Below are 21,864 nucleotides of genomic sequence, written 5' to 3'. Positions count from 1 at the left end.
AAATGTTTCAAACATCCAGAAATTCTCTGAGCCCGAGCTCATCTGAGATGGACTGACGCAAAGTCCACAAAGTCCACATTTCAGATTGTTTTTGGAAATCAGGGACATCTTGTCCTCCAGGCCAAAGAGGGAAAGGACCATTTGGATTGTTACCAGTGCTCACTTAAAAACCCAGTAGCTGTGCTGGTATGGGGGTGACCATGGCATCATGCCACATCTGTCAAAGCCCAAATATTAATGCTAAAAGACACATACAGATTTTGGAGCCACATATGCCGCAATTCAGACAACATCTTGTCCAGAGACTTACCTGCTTATTTCAGCAAGCCAATGCCACGACATATTCTGCACATGTTACAGCAATGTGGCTTCATAGTAAAAGAGTTCAGGCACTAGACTGACCTGCCTGCACTACACACCTGTTTGCCATTGAAAGTGTGGAGCATTGTTAAATGCAAAACACAACAGAGCAGTCAGACTGTTGAGCACTTGAAGTCGTATATCAAGCAAGGATGAGAAAGAATTTCACTTTCAAAACCTAAGCAGTTAGTGCCTCAGTTCTCAAATACTACTGAGTGTTAAAAGTTAATCAGTTTGAGCATTATGTATCTTGTCTTTGTACTGTATTCAGTTGAGTATAGTTCAAAAAATATTTACAAATCGTTGCACTCTGTTTTTATTTATGTTTTACACAACATCTCAAACTTTCAGGAATTGGGGTTTATCTTATAAAAAAATAACATTTCATTTCTTCTTGGGAAACTCAAACAGAATTTTTAGATTTCTCTCCTCTTTGAGAACACTGTCGCGTAGACATTCAAATGTCTGATCATTCCTGTGACTGACACCACTCAGATGACTACTGGAAGGATGCAAAATATCTCTGCAAATGAAGAAGCTTCGCATCTCAGAGGGGGGTCAGCGGGATCAATACGTACAGATTCAGCGCAGGCTCGTCGACCATGAAAATGAGGATGATAGCTTAGTTCACACTGGCACAGGACGGGTTACTTATGCATCCCGAGAAGTGAGTAATACACAAAGCAAGGAAGAGATTATAATTGGTTTAATTCTTTTGCCGTTTCCTTCTGATCTTTGCAAACTGTCCGTCAGGAGCTTTTGGTAGGGGGGCAGGTTCTGCATGAGTTCAGCTCACCTCAACCTTCATGAGATGCACAAACAGGATTCTGCATAAAAACATAAGGGCATCTTCATGAAAGGATTCTTTGTGGTGATTAGAGCTGAATGACTGTACAGTTTTGAGTCAGTCAAAGATTTAGACCTCCTGCAGAAAAGCTGCATAACTAAGCATGGCCCTGAGCTCTGCAAAGTATTATAAAGTTCTTTTATGAGCGCAGGTCAAGTAAAAAGACCCCTAGCTTCTTTTTTGGCTCCAGTCATTAAGTCCATAAAGTGAAGCAGAGAAAAACATCTGTGCAGACAATTATTCTTCTTCCTCGGCAGTAATGACTGCTGCTGCGTTCAAGGTCTGCTGAGGCTGAATTGGATGGTCAGAGTGCCATAACTGGACCGCTACCCCTCACATCACTGAGCTACATCAGTGAGCTCAGTGTGTAACTCAGGCTAACACAGCATTAAGAGGAGAGTTTGCTCAGTTGGTTTCGGAAAAAAAAGACTAAATCATTACATAAATTAGGAATGGCATGAAAGTAAATGTTTAAATGATCTGAAATGGAAAACGTTGTGTGTGGGGGCAGAACAGACAAGCATAAAACGCTGTGATGTCAAGTGTAATATTAAGGCATAAAGCAGACAACCTTGACAAGCTCTCAAATGAAAATTAATATGTACTGAGATATACGCAGCAGCTAAATCACTGGGAATGCCAAGAACAGGACGCTTAGAAGACACAACATGACAACGGCCATGAAAGGGTTGACACAACAAAGGGACGTCTCCTCTGGGTTAAAGGGGATGACGTGAGGGGGCGGACTGTGAAGAAGAAAAAAAAAATCTACTCAGAATTCAGACAAGGTTGAGTCAAACATTAAAAGGATGGCGACACGTGAGCGGGGAGGGGAGGGGCAAGAAATCCTGCTACCGATCACACTCCGAAATGCTGCCAGTGGGCTCTGAATTATTTAGGAGCACTGTATTTTTCCCCTTGCTTTATCTGTCTAATTCATCCTTCTCTCCCTCACCCTTTCAAATATCCCATAGGGAGCCCTCCCACTCTTCCTCCCTTAGTCCACACATCATTAGCAAAGAGTAAGTTACCAGATTGGAGCTCTTCAAAGAGAGGGAGCAACTCAAGACCCTTTGATCCCCTTCTTGGCCTCCTTGGTCAAGGAGAAAACAGTACGGATTCAGCGGCCCTTAATGCACCCCTTCTAGCACATTCCACCCATAATGTGCACAGCAATGTGCGAAAACCAACATCTTTGTTTTTTTTGCTATGACAAGAAGCAGACTCTGAACTATCCTCCTCCTGAACACAACCATGTGCACTGTAAAAAAAAATCAACTTTGAAAGAATTCACAATTTCAAGGCAACTGCCTTCACTAGATTTTTGAGTTTTGAATCAAACTCAAATGGAGATTATTTACTTTTCTTCATTTGATAAACCTGAATCTTTGAGTGATAGAGAACTTCCGCAAGAAACTGTGTTTTAAAAAATAACTTAACTGTTATTGGAGCACAATAAAGGGGTGGGACTAGGAAAGTATGATTTGGTATAACTTTTTAGAACTTTAAAAAGTAAAACTAAATTATAGTAAATTGCCTCAATTTTTTTTACAGTGTGACCACCTGTCCAGTCACCAAATGTTGACCAGTGTTTCTCCACTCTCATGCCGCAGAGCTTGTGAGGTTCCTCTTATCTAATGTTTACCTAAATATTACCACAGAGCGAGCCGCCTGCCAAAGTCCTGCTGACGGGTAGAAGGACATGTGCTCATACCGACAGTGTTGTACTTTACGTTGAGACGGCCCTCACAGCACTGCACTCAAGAGAAAGTCTGGGCTGAAGGCCAGAAGTGAAATGGCCGGCTCTGACCCATAAGCACCCTTTGTCTAAAGCGGTGATGGACAGACAAAGAGCACACGCAGAAGCTCATGAATGCTAATTAGCTGGTATTGTGCAACCCCTTTCTATAAATTGTTGCGCCACACAAACACTGAATATCAACGAGGGGGGAGCGGAAGGAGGCTCAAATCAGCGGCTGGGCTCCTCGAGGCTCGGTTTGTTCTCTCAAGACTGACAGACTATTGTGAGGGAAGAGGGGGAACACACAACACTACATTATTAATTCCTGTCAGTATCATAAGCAACACACTGAATAGCAAGAGGAAACGCGGACAAGACTGAGTTAACAATATGTCAGAGGTAGAAGCTTTGCTTGCAGGAAATGAATGCAATGGTCAGCTGAACACCACGACTGATTGTTACTGTATGACTGATGGCATGTTTGCGGTGACCGTGACTGACTGACCGTGTGTAGATGCCGTTCTTGCGGCAAAAGGAGTTTTTCACGGAGAGGCGTCTGTTGTTGAGCTCCAGGGCCGGGAAGCGCCCCTCGTCCAGGCGCACCATCTCCCCGTGGGTCAGAGGCAGAGCCGTGCAGTTGGAGTGGTTGCCTGGACAGGGGTAGGAGGACGACACTGTGACAACACAATAAAACTCAAATATAAGGCTTAAACTTGCATATAGTCACTTTACATAAGACAAGTAAAAATGCTGCTTTTCAGCCACATCAGTGGAGCAGTACGTTTTTGTGAAATTTACAGAAGTCATACCGATTAAACAAGTTGGCAAACACTACCATTAGTTAAAGTTAGTTAATACTACCGCTAACCACTATTAGTGAACACTATAATTAGCTACTGTTATCGAACACAACCATTTGATACTTGATTCTAATTGGTCAATTACAGCATTCATAGGTCTCCTATTTCTGTATTGCAGACCGTTGCTATGAAGAAAAGACCATTGCTATGGATGCAGTGCTGATCATGAACTATTTTTAAATCAGCTTTTTTTAAATTAATATTTTGTGTCTACGTATCGATTTATTTTGGTAAACAGGACATTTCACAGTGAGGAGGTCATTTTTCTGAAATAAGCCCAGGGTGATCTGCTTCATGCTGGGGTCCTGCATCACTCTGTTTGGGGTTATATCACAATTAGGACCTGCACTATACATTAACCCTTACTTTCTACTGTTATTGAACACTGCAGTTAGATTCTGTTAGGTAACACTCATGATAGCTCCTGTTCATGAACACTACTTTTAGCTGGTTAACAACTACTACTACAGGTGAAAAAGTGAAAGTTATGATAAAGTTTGGAGAGTTTATTTAAGACTTTTGGAAGTTTGGCCAATTGTTTAATACAGATTGCATATCATAAGTTGGAATAGGGACACTGACTTAGGAACTGTTCATTTGTGTGACTTTTTTCCTGAATCAGGCCCTAACCTCACTACTGAACAGTTAAGACTGGATCTGCAAATTAGGAGGTTTTGCCACGGCCCCTGCACTCTACTAAAGCAAACTGCTTCATGTAAGACAGATCAGCTTCATGGCTGAGAAATTTGGGGAGGGGTTGAAAGGGGCTAAGAAGCGCTCTTTGTGTCCCTGCACAAACACAGTCCTTGTCTGTACTGGTCTCGCCAAGCCCTGTTTACTGACCCTGGTAACCCTGGCATCATGCTAAATGCTGACCAAGCTAAAAAGTCACTGGTGTGAGGCTTTAGGAAGGCTTGACCTGACCCTTCACTTTCCACCCCAAATCTCCCACCTCTCTCTCCTCTCATAGCTACTCGATGCTGGGTGATTAGACCAAGTCAAAAAAAAAAAATTAGCTCCAGATGCCCTCGCTGTGATTACCTGTCAACCATAATGTGAAGTATTAACAGTAAGTCTACTAACAGTGATTAACTTCTACCTCATGTTTTTGAATTTGAAGAATCAACCTCTGATAAAGAGTTTCTTGGAGCAGCAATGTCACCCAGGATAATTCACCGGCATGAAAAACAGCCTCTTGCTACAGTGCTGTAGTTATATAATTACTCTCAGTCTGACTAATGACCTGAGCATTAAACCACTGCCAAGCCATTTATCCCCGTATTGATCCCCACTGCAGTTAAACATGAACAATAATGTTTATTCACCTGCCTATTTCAGCTGTTTCACTAGTAACCTTTACTCTCATCTTTCCCCTGTCAGCTAAACAATGCTGAGGAAATCTGGGTAATTTGTCTAATTGTGTGAGCCTTCACACTCCCATTTTCTAAAATAGACTTTGGATGTTCAATCATTGAAGTGCAATTCTCAGCAGAGCTGTCCGAGAGGCAGACAAACCGCAGTCGATGGCTTAAGTTGCAGCAACAGACGTTTGAAATGGAGACATTAGCTGTTGTGTTTCCTACCTGAATCTGCTTTTTTGGTGTATTTTTTACTCTGGCCTCGGATGATGAGGATGAAAACAAGGAGAAGGATGAAGATGAGGCCCACCAGAGCGATCACGACCAGGAACCACCACTCCTCATAGAATGGAGACACTTTCTGGGCTGAACACATACATATAATCAACATAAATAAACAAAGAAACATAAGAAGCATTGCTTTGTGAACATTATTTTTTGGTTTAGAGTACCTGATATAGAGGGGGAGGGGGCACTGGGTGACCCATAGCCATAGTCGTTGACTGCAATTACTCGAAAGTCATAGGTGACCCCTTCTCGCAGCATGTCCAGGTTAAGCGTGTAGGATGTCACTTCTTTAGGAATGTCTTTGATAAGGATATCCCACAATCCTTCATCTAAAGGTAAGTTCAGATAAGAAAATATATCATCATAGTTATAATCAAAGCTGTAGTTAAAACCATGGATGTATGATTAAGACCTGAAGACAGTGTTGCAGGAATGAGTCCAAAAACCCAGAAATGACTTAGCATATTAGCAATACGAGCTGCCTTGTCTCAAAGGCAATTTTTATGGGGTTTATTTGCCTGAAATATGGACAACAATAGCTAAAGAGTTTTGTTCTACTACATAAAATACATCAGAAAATACTCTACTCATGAATTCTGAAGCTTTTACGCTTCTTTAAAACTGCAAAGAAGGTCAATTATGACTCTTTCTGTGATGAATTTTTGAATCATAAAGGTTTTTATATTTGTAAAACTTTCCTAGAGCTGAAAGAAGCGGTTTTCTGTGGCGTCATCACAATGTAAAGTCTGTGGCCTGAATGAGAAGTCGCAGGCAGGGAAAAGGGGGAAACACTACTACACATATTGGAAACTTTTCTGGCATTTGTACCAGGTGAGCAATTCTCATTGGACTGAATAGGCGCCATCTTCAGGTCCAGTATTCGGGTCTTATATAATGCATCATGATTATGAAACTGTTTATGCATGTCGCTCACCTGAAGGTCTGGCCTCAATGACGTATCGTGTGACGGGCGCACGTCCCTGATCACCGCTGGTCCAATGCAGAGTGAGGGCAGCGCCATACCGAGAAATAAAAGGTTCTCCTGGAGGGCCCGGGGCTCCTTGAGGGGGCAAAAACAATGAGTAGTTAGAAAAAAAATGGCCCTTTTCTGAGTCAAGGAGGCACCTGTTTTCATCAGAACAAGAGTCAACAAGAGTCCCACCTTCTCCAGGCCCAGTAGTGATATTGGCCTCCACCTCGGGCCCATACGTTAGCGTTTTGGCCCGGATGCGGAAATTATAGGTGACGCCATCAGCCAGGTCTTTGATCTTCATCCACAGGGGAGCGCTGCCCTTCACATCTACAGTCACTATCTTACTGACACCTGGAGTGCGAGGAGAGGAGTCTGTACAGAGAACACTAAGACTCTAGATGCTGCTTTCTACAAGCGACAAAAAGCCAAGCTTTGTGCATATGAACAGACACACAGAGTCACACAAGTTAATACATTAAAAGACACACTCTCAGAAATAAGGGTGCCAACTAGAACTGTAAAAGGGTTCTTCAGCTTGTCCCTTTAGAAAAAATGTTTTTTCCTTGTAGAACCTTTCATAGAGCCCCTTTCCACCAGATAAGCTCTAGTTCTTGAACTGGTTCTGTTCAAGATCCATGTCCACATCCCCACCAGTTTTGAGTGGAACCATTGTACACAAGGATGTCATCAGCAGAGTTTGTTCCCAAGGCAAACAGTTGGGAACCAGCTTTTCAGGGTCTGAACCAGTTTCTTTTTGGTAGAAATGCTCAGAATGGTTTGAAATTAGGTGCTTAAACCAGAAAGAGGCTAGTTTTATGAACCTTTCCACCTTCTAAAGGTGCTAACAAGAGCCCACCCAGGAGCAAGAACCCTTTTGTATTCCAAGGGTTTTATCGAGAACCCACTCAGGGTGTTCTACTGAGAACCCTTGACAAACTTGATGAAAAAGTTCTTCAAGGATGTCTACAGTCCTTGAAGAACTCTTTCTTCATAAAGGGGTTCTTAGGATTCTTAAGGGAACCCCTAATCTCACAAAGAACCCTTAACAAAGCCTTTCTTCAAATAAAGGTTCTTCACAAGCACACTGTTCTGATTAGAACCCATTTGGAACCCGTATTTCTCAGAGTGCAGACTCACAGACTCACAGATCAGAGACGTGCACATTTTTTGCATATATAACAGAGAAGGTCTATTATTCCAGCAGCCTTCTAGATACCCAGATAGGAAGAGACACCAGGACCTTTTTCTAATAGACCGACTGATATTCCCTGTCTTTACCGCTCTGTTCGGCTTTGCTCTGGGTCCATTAGCGGATAGCTGAGGGACCACAGCAGCCTCAGCTCAGCATTCCACCTCTGCTCCCAATTACTTGACAATCTGGTCCAGGCAACCACACTTAGCCAACTATTAGCCATGTTTCTCACAGCAAGAGACAAAGCTGTGAAGTCTCACCCGAGCATTCCATCTTATTTTTTTATCAGCCACACCATATATGTTACTGCAGGGCCTATATTCATCTGTAACAGATTAGAGCATGAGCTTAAGCAGTGTGAGTTAGAAAAAATATGGTAACCAGGCAAGAGATTGTAAATCACTGTCTGCGAAAGCCAGCTGAGGAATGTCAAGACATGGCAGGGTTATTAGGCTCCAGGCAGAGTTTCTCACCATCTACTGGAGTGCAGGGCTCATAAACCAGGCGGTAACCTTCAATGATGCCGTTCGCCTGCTTGGGCTCTCCCCAGGACACGTTGACCGAAGTGGTGGTCAACTCGCTGAAGTGGATGAAGCTGGGAGAACTCGGCGCTGTTGGCGAAGAAAAGAGGAGAAAAGAGGTGATGACAGCTCTTCACAAAACTGCAATGCGGAGATCTGGATATGCCTACATATTCATGAAAACATTTGTAAATTCTCAGTGAATTCTGTAATTAAAGCATGAACTGGGACGCACATAAATAAGAAAAAATAAATAAATAGACTCATTATTTATTTATAATCCTTATGCAGCAAGCAGTTTGAAATGCAGCAATATTTATTTCATTCAGTTTTGACATTCCTCTCCAGTAGACATCTCAGTTTGCAAAAGTTATAATAGCAATTTAGGACATTTTTAACTAGTTTGCTTCTGTTGCAGCTCCTTTCCCCATTTATTCCAAACTCTCAAGACATTCCATCCATTTTTATAATGTTCTATGTGACATTTTTATCAAAACTGAGTTATTCCCATATTGTAAATCTGTTTCTTGTGAACATTAAGCGAGGTGTTTTTTTTAAGTTGAGTAGTGCTCGTATCTTAAAGTTAGCAGTCGCTGCCTGCCAGAGTAACAATAAGAAGCCAGTGATAGCTGGCTAGCATGGTAGTTAACATCAAAATAAACTCCTCAGTAAGATCTAAAACAATCAAAAAGACCTAACTTGTCCAGTATTTCTACTGTTGTCCTTCATGAGAATGTCTAAGTTTAGAATTCAACAGTTGAATTTAAAAAAAGAAACTTTGTGAAACATGTTACTGAAGCACTGTCTGTTTTCTTTCAGTCCTTTAAAAAATCTGAAAATGTCTTAAATGATGATGAAATAAATATTTAACAGTCTACATTTGAATTGATGTCGAATTAAACACTAATTTCATCCATCAATCAGATTCCCCTTTCCCCCAAAGTAAGACAAATTTGTGTATCACAATCAGCATTTCTGTTATAAGACAAATTATGAAAATGTCACAAAGAGTATTAAATTTAACATTCTCATGCATGCAAAATCATTGCTTCTTTGCATGTTTTGCAAGACAAAACCTTATAATTCCAAGCAGAAAGTGAGTTCTTAGGTTAAGAAGGTTCTATCTACATTTGACCTATACCCTCCCCCCCAAAAACATTTACAAATTTGATAGGAATTTGATATTATACAATTATGAAACAGGCCAGTTCCATATATCATTTTTGCTTTTTCGGAAAGCACAAACTTTGAAGCTCAATATCTCAGCACTTCTCAGAACACAGACAGAACCTTAGAATTGCATTTGGGTAAATTGGAAACAAAAACAGCACTGGATCAATGTGACGAAGTCTGCAGCAGGCAATCTGATATATTCACGAACAAAAAAAAAATCAAGCTATTCTAGATGACATGCAACAGAAACACAAGGAGATTAATAATGAAAGCAGTTGCATTGTTCTTTGTTCATTATTAGAGCATGAACAATAACATTTCGTGCATGTAAAAACAGGTAGTGCGGAGAACAGACTATTAAAGCAAATGAGTCACATAAGTTGACATGAGAGTTTGCAAAATCACTCTGTGACCTTGAGTGAGAGCTGTGAGAATTCTGTCTGCTGACCCAACCCAGATCCAGCTAAGTGTCAGGATTTCGCCACAATTCTGCATAAAATTCACAAAAGCTTGTGTTGGCTCGCTTCCCAGTAGCCTGTGGTGCAGCGAGCCAAAATTCCTGCCTGTGTTTTTAAGTTCTCAGCACTTTGTACCCCTCGCCAATGTCACAGCCTTCAAGGGGGCGGAAAAGACAAGAGAAATTTATACTGTAAACCATTTTTGTGCTGAAACCGCAGAGGAGGGACTCTCGCTAGCTGGTAAACACAGGCGTCTTTGTGCAGCAGCGGCCAAAAAACTAATCTACATGTGTCCCCCGCACTCTGTATTCAGTGCTCTGCCGCTGTCATTAGGCTTCCACCCCCGTGACTTGTCCTGGAGGAGGTGCCAAGACAACTCTGATCTCTTATGCTATATCCCACAGGACAGAGCTAAACTCTTTACAAAAAATGCTCTTTTTCTTGGAGAATAGGAGGAGCGGGTCTTGCAATATTTGTCTTAAAGCTGCAGTACTTCAGTTCAAGTTTGACTTGAGATGTGAGCACTCATCTTCTGTTCTTTTGGGGGCATGTTTCGTGACTGAAGAGAGGATTAACCTTGAGAAAAAAACTCCACATAAGCACATGAACCACCATAAGCAATGCTGTTAAATTCTGATCATAATTGTGCAGATGACAGACAGAGAGGCATATAGACATGCTATAAGACTGTTGAAAGCTCCATGCTGTTGGCAGCAGGTTTATGCTGCAATTTAACACCACTGGTCTTTTGAACATCACTGCAATCTCCTCAGCCACATCTGGATCTACTGTAACGCACCTGCTTGCTGAGTGCGCCCTCTAGTGGGCAGGGATCGGGGTCCATCCCCTGCAGCATTGAAGGCTGCCACACTGATCATGTAGGTGGTGTAGCCTGTCAGATTCTTCAGCTTCACCCCGAGCTCCGGCAGGAACAGAGTACGCAGGCGCTCTGTCTCATTCTGGAGCTGAAACTCCCAGAAGTAGATCTAGAAACAGAATGAAAGAATTATGGATGCACAATTTATACCTTTTCCCATTAATATATAAAAACTAGGAAAGACATGATGTAAGGTCGGCTGATACGCAGCAACACAGAAAAAAAAAAAACAACAGTAGTCATACCTTGTAACCCTGTATGTCCCCATTCTGGGCATCCAGAGGAGGAGGGTCCCACATGACATCTAGCTGCGTGGCTGTTGAGGACTGGACCACCACATTTTGGGGAGGGGATGTTGGTACTTGAATTGGGCAGAGAGTAAATAATAATACGTTTTATATGTAGAGCTGGGCAAAATGGCTCATAAATAATATCTCAATATTTTTAGGCTATGCCGCTACATACTATATACATCTCAATATACACATTTTCTCCATCACTGTAAAAAAAAAAGTGGGGAAATCTCATAATTGCAAGGCAACTGCCTTCACCACACTGTAAAACAACATGCAGGAATTTAGTGGAATCAACAAATCTTTTCTTATTATATTAATGTTAATATGTAGGTTTTATTAATCAACTCAAAATGTCTAGTTTTTATTTTCTGAGCACTTCAGAACTTATAGACATGAGTTGTTCTGAGCTGAAGTCTTTTGACTTGAAATGATGAGTTGAATAAATGCACTGCTGCGAGCTCACTCGACTTATCAAATTAACTTTCATAAGAAAATTAGACAACTTTGAAGTAATTATTTGACTTAAGAAGAAGAAGCAAGGAAAAATAAATTATCTCAAAAAACATTATTTGTTCTTTTTCAAAACTTAAAGAATTTAAGTTGGGCTCAAAACTCAAAAATCTATTGCATTGCCTTGAAATTTTGACTTCTCTCAACTTTTTTGTTTTTATGGTGTAAAATAACATGCTAGAAATTCTCATTTAGTGCAAACATTAGGGCTGGACAAAATTAAGTATTACAATAGTTTTGACCAAATACTTCTGATATTTATCAATACTGCAACAATACAGCAGGATGAGTATTGGTGCTTTCACAAAGTATTATTAATCATCAGTAATATGAATATGAAGGCGAATAACAGAACAAAGCTAAAACAGTCTGCTAACTTCAGAAAATTGCTTTGCTGTAATGCAGCCTTTAAAACAAAGACAACTCTTATGCCATATCACGGTATAATGATATCAACAATCAAAAAAAAGTTTAAAGGTATGTAGACTGACACACGTGCTGCACAGCGAGAGAAGAAACATACCTGCCTCTCCGACAAACACTTCCTGTGGCGCACTGCTGGGACCCTCCCCCACAGCGTTGTACACACTGAGACGGATCTCGTAGCGTTTGTGTTTACTCAAATCTGCGAGGAGACAACCCGACGCAACATTATAATTGAACAGTTAAGATAAAAGAGCAAAAAGAAGTTGCTCCAGAGAGACCACACAGTCATGGTTACGCCCGTGGCAAGACAACATCACAAATTGAACAAAAAGACGGAGGGGTGGAATTATGAGGCATGCTGATGAAAAGATGGGGTTGTTGTGGGGACACAAGGAAGATTTGTCAGTGATTAAAAAGAAAGAAAACCCAGTGAAACAATGACAGGGCAGCGAGATTAAAGTCATATACACATCATAAGAATCAGCGGCAGTCCCTCCGAGGATACAGTTGAGTGGGAGGATGGCGCAACATGAACTAGCTGTAAATTATCATACAAATGGCATAATTTGTGCTGGTACAACACGACATGTGACATGAAGACAGATGGATGGTGATGGAAGAGAGGCATAAAGACAGATTTAAGACTTACTATCCAGTTCATACTGGGTGAGCGAGGATTCACTCAGGTTCCTGATGCTGTACGGAGCTGGAGTTTGGATAGAGGATGGGAAGGTTTGGGAAAACAAAGATAGTTCACAGGATTGACAAAGGATGGAATATTAGCTTATTCACTGGTCTATTTTGGAAAACGCAACGCAGGACTTATTGAAAGCATCAAAGCAACACTTGGACATAAACAAAAGAACAGTAAATTCACCAGTGAGATCGGCCCAGTTGGCAGAGGGGCTGTTGACTGTGCGGACAGAGAAGCTGCGGAGCCGGTCATAGTGTAACTCCCTGTACCTGACCCTGAACCCCAGCAGGACTCCATTAATGTGATCTTCAGAGGGAGGCTACAAAGAGAAGAGCTCTGTTTAATGCACAATATTCAACCAGCACATAACTCTGCATTTTAGTGACACAACTACTCTTATTTATAGTGCTGCTTATTACGGGAGCTTGTTGCGTTCACTTGAAAGAAAATCTGATTTCATGAGATAATTTTTCAGAAAAGTTATCTTTTAAATTCAGGACAGGATGAGAACTGAATATTCTTAATATTACCAAATGTTTTTAGAGCAGCAGTAATGTCTACAACAGAAATAGGGCCAGACTGATACAGGATTTTTGCCAACATAAAGGATTAAAAATATTCTGACATCAATATATGGGCTCTATATGTTAACCCCAAATTAAAGCTACTACAGTGAACTTTCATATTTAGTCGATTTTAGAGCCCCCTGTGGACAAAAGCAGTAGTGTTTCCACAAGATATAACGTTGAAAATAAAATTATCTCAAGAAAAATCTCATCCTGCTTCTTTTTAACTGGCTAATGTACCACTGTAACTTTTCCTGGGAAAACAGACTTGTTTCATCTGATTTCAAATCCGACCCAGTAGCAAGCATGAATTATTATTATCATATTTTTTTTACTAACTGTGTTCATTGTTATGCACCAGAAGACCAAGGCAAATTCCTTGTGTATGAAAACCTACTTGGCAATATGCCTGATTCTGATTAGCTTATACCATTCATTCTGACATCCACAAAACAAGTAACCTGACAGCGTACCTGCCAGCGGACCAGGACAGATGTGGTGGTGTGAGGTGTAACTGACAGAATTGTTGGGGCTTTGTCCGGGGCTAGAGAAGATAAAACAGAAATGAATTTTTGGTGCGAGCAAACCGACACAGTGCAGGAGAGTGATATATAATTCAAACAGTCTGGTAGGGAACAGCTTGGGAGTAAACACACGCAGTGTTGACGTAAAGTATTCACTGCTGCGAAAATCCAAAGTCAAAACATTGATGTAAAGGCATGTTCACCCAATTACAAAAGCGTTCTTGTACAACTAAACAGAAAATCAGTGGATTATGAGTTACTGCTGCGTGCTGACATGTTTGGTCCATGTTTAATTAGAGGAGTCACAAGTTCTTACCATCCTGCAGTGTAGTGATGGCCTCGCTCTCCTGGCTGTATTCACTGTCCCCTATGTCATTGGTGGCTTTTACACGGAACTGGTAAGAAGTGAAAGGCTTCAACCTTAAAGAGAGGAGAAAAAGTGCAGTGTATGTCATTTACAGCATGTTTCACCCTCCTCAGTTTCTATTTTCTGACCGTGTGCTGGAGCGAGCGGACCCTCACATTTACCTGTCCACGATGTACGAGTGTGTCTCGTGGCTGACTGACGCAGAGTGGACAGTCCAGTTGCTGTCTGGCAGCTCTCTGTACTGGACTGTATAGTAACGAACTGGGGACAGGCCGTCACTGCCTGGTTCCCATGACAACAGCACTCTGCGAGCCTGGACTTCCTCTTGAGGCACTACAGGACGGCTCGTGGGCTGGGGTCGGGCTGAAGGGTGCGCACACACACGCACGCACGCACGCACACACACACACACACACACACACACACGCATGTTCACTTCCAAAATGTAATATTAACACTCTTAGAAACAGAAGCGCTAATTAGAATCATATAGGGTTCTCCAGCTTGGGAGAAGAACCCTTTCAGAAAATTCTACGTAGAGCCATCTATGACAGGTGTTCACCCAGAACACAATGTTCTACAAAGAACCCTTCTAGGGTGTAATGGTTCCTCCCAGAACCCTATCTGGGGGTTCTGCCCAGAACTTTTCCTCTTCCTAAGGGTGCTAACAAGAACCCGCTTAGAGGGTACCGATGAAAACCTCTCTATATTTGTGGGATTTTATTTAGAGCCAATCTCGGGGGTTCTTTCAAGAAGTTTTATCTCAAATATACACTGGGGGTACTACTGAGAACCTTTTTATATTCCAAGGGTTGTATCTAGAACCCACCCAGGGGGTTCTACTGAGAACTCTTGTATATTCCCAGGGTTATAACTAGAAACCCACCAGAGTGGTTCTACTGAGAACCCTTTTGTATTTCAAGGGTTGTATCTAGAACCCAACCACAGGGTTCCACCTAGAACTCTTTATGTAATGGTACAAAGAACAAAAGCATTCTCCAAGGATTTCAACAATCCTTGAAGAACTCTTTCTTACAACAAAGGTTCTTTGGATGATAAGGGTTCTTAATGGTTCTTCTAAGTCTCACAAAGAATGCTTGACAAACCCCTGCTTCAAAAGAGGGTTCTCCAAAAGCAAATGGCTCTGGGTAGAACCTCAGCATTTCAGGAACCCTTACTCATAAGAGTGTGGATGTGAACCATTTGAATAATAGATTTTAGCTGCAGCATTTCTCACTCACCTCTCTTTTCTGTTGTGACCACCAAAGCCTCAGCAGCCTCTCCCCAACCCTTTCGTGTTTGAGCTGTGAGGCGAAATACATAAACCAGTTCTGGTTTGAGTCCAGTAGCTGTGTACTGTCGTGCACTGGGACTCAGCACGTCCACGGTGGCGGCGTTGATGTTTGAAGAGTTTCTTCTGTATGTAATCTGATAGGCTAAGAAGGCAAACTCATATCAGTACAAAGTCCCGCATAAAAGAGAGAGACAGAGCAAAGAGAACAAGATCACTACAAGTTCAAACAAAAACATACAGAGGACGGGACAAATGCAAAATGCTTTATCTCATGATAATATCTCAAGTCAACTGACCCAGGATTATGCCATTTGGCTGTGCAGGAGGTTGCCAGATCAGCCTGACAGATGTGGTTCTGACTTCTGGGAAGAGGATGCCAACTGGAGGGCCTGGTACTGTCACACACAGAATGACCAATCATGTGATAAAAATCCTTCCAAACTTATCCATCCTAAAATACAACTTTTCCAAAAACAAAACAGCACAGCACAACACAACGCAACACAACACAACACAAAACAAAACAAAAAAAAACTTTTCCACCCAAAGTACTTTAAACTCTCAGTTCCAGGAACAATTTTTGAAAGAACTAAAAGGCCCTTTAAAAAAAGGTCCAGGTTGCTATTTTAAACAAGTGTAATGAAGGTGCTCATGTAGAGAACGCAAAAGTTAAAAAAGCTTTATTAGGATAGAGGCTACAAACAGCCTTTTCCAAGGTGAAGAAGCCATCTGAATAAAAGTTTTTTTCCCTTTTTGCCAGAAGAGTGACTTAGACCTTTTTTTTAAACTAACATTCCTTCCTCCAAAACCAACTGGTTTGCAGCTGCAAGATTTTTAAAAACTGTGGCTGAAATAAAATCCTGCAAGCGCCCGATCAGTCAGAAATGTTCAGCACTACAAGCCCTATCCCTAAGGTTCCAAGAATTTTTGAAAGTACTACCCTTCAAGCAGGGACTTTTTAAGTGTTAAAATAACATCTCCAGAACTTAATCCTGTGCTGGAAACAGACTTCCTTGGTTCCTGGTCCCCAGAGAAAGTTTCTCCAGCGAGAAGGCAGAACATTTCAAGCTTTTGTTGAATAAATACTTCAAGCAAGCACATTCTTGATTCCAATTATTTAGCAGCGAGTGAAATGAGAAGCAAGAAGCAAATGTTTACCATCATCCAGGGTCCTCTCTAAAATGGACGGCGAGCTGCTTCGTCCGTCTCCTATACGTGTGAAGGCCAGGACCTGGATCTCATACAGGACATATTTGCCCAGACCGCTCAGCTGTACGCTGTGGCTGGTGTTGCCCTCCACTGGCCAGAAGTTTGGAGCTGTGTCCGAGTCCTTCTCTTTATACACAACCTGAAACACGCAGCGAGTGTTGATTTGCCTTACACATGAAATAAACATCATTCTTGGATGGATGCTTTAAGCTGGGTTATGACTATTGACTGCTGACCTTGTATCCCAGGATGAGTCCATTGCGGTCAGTCTCTGGGACTTCCCCCCACCGCACCAGGATGCTGCTAGAGGTGGTGGCAAAAGCTGACACGTTGGTGGGACCGCTGGAGGGCACTACAATAAGGGGTAAAGGACTGAGCTTGACATACTTTGAGTATGATAAGTATGTGTTTCGTATGCATATGCACATATTTCCGTCCTTACCAGACTCCCTGGTCCTGCCGTGGACTGGCTGGCTCCAAGGCCCAGAGCCGATACCGTTGATGGCCTGAACTCTGACCTCATACTCCGTCCACTCCTCCAGGTCCTCGATGGTAAACTCCCTCTCCAGTCGGTCCATGATGACATGGGAGAGGACTCCCCCTTTAGACCCGGCTTTAGAGTACTGGACCCGGTAGCCAACAAGATCAGGGTTCCCATTGTACTCCCACTCTGGAAGAGGCTGAGGGAATACTTTTTGGTTTTTATTCACCCCATTTCAAGCGAGATCAATATAAATGACATCATAACTGAGTGCATAATGAAGCAATAAGCCATAAGAGGTCGTACTTTACAGTGATTTTACAACAGCTAAGAGGCGTTGTCAGGAGTGATGACAGGCAATACGGGAAGAGAAGCTAAACTCTCTCAGCACTTAGCATTACATCGAGTGCTTTTAATAAAAATGTGGTAATACTCCACTGTCTTAAAATAAAGCACATTCACTAAATCTATTATATCAATAATAATATAATCTGAATATGCAAATATATTCATATTATCAGTCAACATAATTCTTAAAAGGCAATTAAAAACATAGCTGGTATATAAGGCATAAGTACACTCTAAGAAATAAAAGTGCGAACTAGAACCACAAGGGTGTCGTTTGCTTGTCCCTTTTTGGTTCCTGGTAGAATCCTGAAAACAGGTTATATCTAGAACCATCTATGAAACCTTTCCTCCAGAACCCGGGAGGGTTTTATCTAGAATTAACCCAAGGAGATTCAACCAATAACCCTTTTATATTCCAAGGGTTTTTATCTTGATCACACTCAGGGGATCCTACCCAGCCCTTTTTATAGCCCAAGATTTTATCTGGAACCCAGGGGGGTCTCTCAACTACCCTTTTATATTACGCCACAAAGAACCCTTGACCAAAGAGTTATTCAAAGATTTCAACAATCCTTGAAGAATTTTTCCTTCCAAAAACGGATCTTTAGATGAAAATGGTTGTTAATGCAACACTTGGGGGTTCTTACAAAGAACACTTGCAAAGGCCTTTCTTCACAAAAGGATTCTTCAGTCGCAAATGGTTCTGGGTAGGACCTCAGCCCCTCAGAGAAAACCCCTTTGGAACCCTTATTTCTAAGAGTGTACAGGTTTGAGTGATTTATAGCACATTAATATTGAAATTAAGTGTGTTTTGAGGGTGTTTGTAATTCACTGCAAAACTCACTCGGGCAGTAGGAACCTGTTTTCTATGCAGTACACTGACACATGCACGTAATTGAGCATGATAAGTGAGCGTACTTATTTATAAGAACGTCTTCCTGAAATTAATGCACGCCTCAGACTAAAACGTCTGTGTCACGGCCATGAAGTGGACCACAAAATTTTACTGCAGTTTAACATCCAGCTTGTGAAAAGGGCCACAATCATTGAGGTATGTTATTAATTTGCAGAGCCGTATCACACAGCTGACACCCCTCTGCGGTTAAACTCAGGTAACATGCACTCTTTATAATCCTGCAGGAGCAGCAGGAGTATCTGTATCGCCTCTGTCTCTCGCTGCCTGGCACTGCTCAGGCACTGGCACAGTGATGATAATAGACAGATGTAGCAAAGATTACATTGGCCAAAAGCTGACGCAGGGAGCAGCAATAATCAAGGACAGAGTGCGTCCAGCTTTCCAAAACATTATCAGTGCCATTGCCTGTATTCAATGGCTCCTAGAATACAAGACTGGATATACAGAAAAAAGAAAAGACAACATTTCGTGACCAAAATAACTTATTAAGGTCATATTGAGGTTTTGTGACAGGTCAGTTGAGTTGAAGGCAGCTGTCAGAGTGAAAGTCATTTAATGTCAAACTTTTTAATAAATGAAAAACTGGATTTCGATTGGCATAATAACATTCCCTGAATCTGATTTTACAAAGCTTATCTTAAAAATGTTGTATCCAATTATTATCCCCAAGGGCATTTTCACCCATTCAGTCCCAACACGATTTCCAACGTACTGACGAGGACAGAAAAGAAAACAGACAGCAATTCAAATAGCTTATATGCATGCAAATACATACCTACATGGCAAAACTTTCAATAGTCCCAGTCTGAATAGGAACAATCCTGACATGCATATCTAAATCTAAAAATAAGGGGAAGAAACTCCACTAACTTCTTCCACACTGAATCAAGACAACTTACCACCCAGCGAAGCCACAGGCTGGTCTCACTGGCTGTGCGCAGGGTGACGTTGGCGGGCGCGATGTCTGGAGGGGCCTGCAGCGTCTCGATCTTCCTGGAGGGCTGACTGGGAGGACTGGTGCCCACGATGTTTACCTGACGCATGCGGAACCTGGGGCAAAGGAAACCAGCTGATGGTGGATAAATCATCGAAAGGTGGGCGTTTAATCGTGATGATACGGGGAAAGGATTAGATTAGATTACTTTAGATTAGATTAGATGAAACTTTAATGATGCCCAAAAGGAAACTAGGTCATTGTAGAAGCAGAAAATAGGATCTATTTATGAGAAGAAAACTAGGAAAAACAATAGGAAATAATAACAAAAGATAAAGGATAATCAGTGACAAATATATAGGTTTATTATTCTATTTCATATACAACACCTGTATACGTGTGTGTGTTTGTGTGTGTGTGCTCACCTGTAGAATGTATAGGGATTCAGGTCTAGGACCTCCAGTGATCTGGCATCAGGTTCATTAGAGAGCTGATGAACCATCAGCCACTCTTCATTCTCTCCTATTACACCAACCTGAAACACACACACACACACACACACACACACACACACACACACACACACACACACACACACACACACACACACACAGAATGGGCTGATATCAGCAACTTAACAAATTAAACGAATCAGCTGTATCTAGAACAAAGTCAAAGGGTTATATCGAGAACATTTTGTATTCCAAGGGTTTTATTTAGAACAAACCAAGGAGGTTCTACCAATAACACTTATATTCAAAACCCTTTTATGTTCAAAGGGTTTTATTTAGAATACAGTCAGGGGTTTCTACTGAGAACCTGTTATATATTCCAAGGGTTTTATCCAGAACACGCCCTTCAGTATTATGGTACAAGGAGCCCTTTACGAACCCTTGACCTTGACCCTTAACCCTTTTTCAGAAGTAACCTCAGCCCTTCTGGAAGAACCCCTTTGGAACCCTTATTTCTTAGAGTGTATATATATATATATATATATGACAGGCTGTTCTCATTATGTTGAAAAATAGACAGGAATCGTCTTACCTGGGCTTCAACCAGCCAACGGGAAATGGAGGTCTTGCCATCGTAACCAGGTTTGAACTGCAGAGCGACGGAGCGAGGGCCGATGTTGGAGATGGCTAAATTGGTTGGAGGACCGGGCAGCTCTGTGGAAGAGGATGGAAGAAAGGCAGATTAAAATAACCTTCCAAATGATCACTGCTTTTAGAAACAGCTGAGTGGAAATCCGTTGAGTCACAGTACATAAGTGGAATGACTAATTTTAAAGTTGTAGTTGTTGTAGACCTGTCAGAGGACACTTTTAGATTCTCAGCTTAAAGTCGAATGATGCATCTGACCTGGCGGTACGCCGGAGGAAATGGTGGAGGCGGAGAGCTGGCCCTGTCCTTTGGAGGTCATGGCTGCTACCTGGATGGTGTAAGTGGTGAGGGCAGTGAGCCCTGTCACCTTGTACTCCTGCGTTAAGTTGGGCAAATAATGGGTCACCCGGGTATTGGTCCTGTTGAACTCCTCCCAGGAGATTCGATAGCCTGGAAAAAGTGGCAAGTTACAAATTGTTAAAAGGACAATTCACACACAAAAAAACCCCACATTTTTACCTCCTACCTGTTTTATCCATCCATTTATCCATCTAGATTTTGCTGTGACAGAAACATTGCTGTTAAGTTTTTTAAATCTATTTTTTGGCACTTCGAGCCTCAAATGCAAAGTGCCATTTAGTTCCATTATATCCGAGAGAAGGCAGGCATCTGAACAGCTGATATCTACAAAACTTGGCAACTCAAACCAAAACAATTTAGATAGCTAAATAGCACTACAGGTGGGAATAAAAATATGTTTTTTTTGACATTGGGATGAATGAAGAGTTCACAGAAACACATCTTGGTGACTCATAAATTGAGAGAAGCGGAAGTGACATAGTTATCTTTAAAGCTTACCTGTGAGAAGACCGTTTTTCTCTTGTGGCTCCTTCCAGCTGACTTTTAATGATGTGTCCAAGATGTCAGTGAAGCTAAGGTGTCCAACAGCACCAGGGGCTTAAAAAAAAAAATTAGAAAAAAAAAACAGGTAGTAAACAAACAGAGCAGCAGCCTGACATGTAATTATCTGCAAATGCCACATAATATCCTGAACAGGAACACTTACTGTCCTCATGGGTGCGTAAGCGCTGAGGCGAGCTGCGTGGGCCGTCTCCAGGGGTAGTGAAGCACAGCACTGATGTGTAATATTCTGTGAACCTTTTCAGGCCTGAGATGTAACCGACGTGAACACTGTCCTGGAAGTTGGGACGCACCGTAACCACGGTGACCTCGTTGGCACGATTGGGCTCCCAAGCCAACAGCTGGAAATGATGAAATGAAAATGAGTTACTGTCTACCCTCGAGGCACACAACTGGTAGCAGTCCAAATAGCAAGACGGTATATCAAATAGGTTGAAGTCCTATTTTGTATATAATATACGGCTGAAAAGAGTATCCACCTGCCCCCTCACTGCACGAGTGCCAGTGATGATGAGTCCTACACTGTAAAGTCATTTGTTTGTAAATGTAAAGTTAAGCCTGTTATCCTGAAAAGAAAAAAAGACCACTGCTCAAAAAATACACACTCTGGAGTTGGAATTCAGTAACTGC

General features: G+C 41.8%; 1 protein-coding gene across 4 annotated transcripts in view; it reads right to left on the bottom strand.

Moving 5' to 3' along the window:
• The window catches only part of sdk2a (sidekick cell adhesion molecule 2a), a 124,790-nt gene that overhangs the window by 4,126 nt on the left and 98,800 nt on the right, over nt 1-21,864 (bottom strand). Inside the window, exons 19-43 of one of the 4 annotated variants that reach the window (XM_084744072.1) lie at nt 21,380-21,575; nt 21,172-21,270; nt 20,572-20,763; nt 20,258-20,379; nt 19,639-19,748; nt 19,179-19,329; nt 16,977-17,214; nt 16,771-16,886; nt 16,484-16,673; nt 15,622-15,720; nt 15,273-15,467; nt 14,193-14,394; nt 13,981-14,084; nt 13,614-13,684; nt 12,758-12,893; nt 12,530-12,586; nt 11,978-12,079; nt 10,894-11,009; nt 10,571-10,757; nt 8,093-8,230; nt 6,617-6,799; nt 6,389-6,514; nt 5,619-5,783; nt 5,392-5,532; nt 3,454-3,622 (exon numbers count right to left, since the gene is read on the bottom strand). In XM_084744072.1, coding sequence (XP_084600198.1) covers nt 3,454-3,622; nt 5,392-5,532; nt 5,619-5,783; nt 6,389-6,514; nt 6,617-6,799; nt 8,093-8,230; nt 10,571-10,757; nt 10,894-11,009; nt 11,978-12,079; nt 12,530-12,586; nt 12,758-12,893; nt 13,614-13,684; nt 13,981-14,084; nt 14,193-14,394; nt 15,273-15,467; nt 15,622-15,720; nt 16,484-16,673; nt 16,771-16,886; nt 16,977-17,214; nt 19,179-19,329; nt 19,639-19,748; nt 20,258-20,379; nt 20,572-20,763; nt 21,172-21,270; nt 21,380-21,575 — 3,605 coding nt within the window. The remainder of the gene's footprint in view (nt 1-3,453; nt 3,623-5,391; nt 5,533-5,618; nt 5,784-6,388; nt 6,515-6,616; nt 6,800-8,092; nt 8,231-10,570; nt 10,758-10,893; nt 11,010-11,977; nt 12,080-12,529; nt 12,587-12,757; nt 12,894-13,613; nt 13,685-13,980; nt 14,085-14,192; nt 14,395-15,272; nt 15,468-15,621; nt 15,721-16,483; nt 16,674-16,770; nt 16,887-16,976; nt 17,215-19,178; nt 19,330-19,638; nt 19,749-20,257; nt 20,380-20,571; nt 20,764-21,171; nt 21,271-21,379; nt 21,576-21,864) is intronic. The other 3 variants (XM_084744073.1, XM_084744074.1, XM_084744075.1) reach the window with 3 other exon arrangements.

Source organism: Lutjanus erythropterus, chromosome 19, assembly GCF_056507025.1.
Source record: "Lutjanus erythropterus isolate fLutEry1 chromosome 19, fLutEry1.hap2, whole genome shotgun sequence".
NCBI lineage: Eukaryota > Metazoa > Chordata > Actinopteri > Lutjaniformes > Lutjanidae > Lutjanus > Lutjanus erythropterus.
This window is presented reverse-complemented; position numbering and strand designations above follow the sequence as displayed.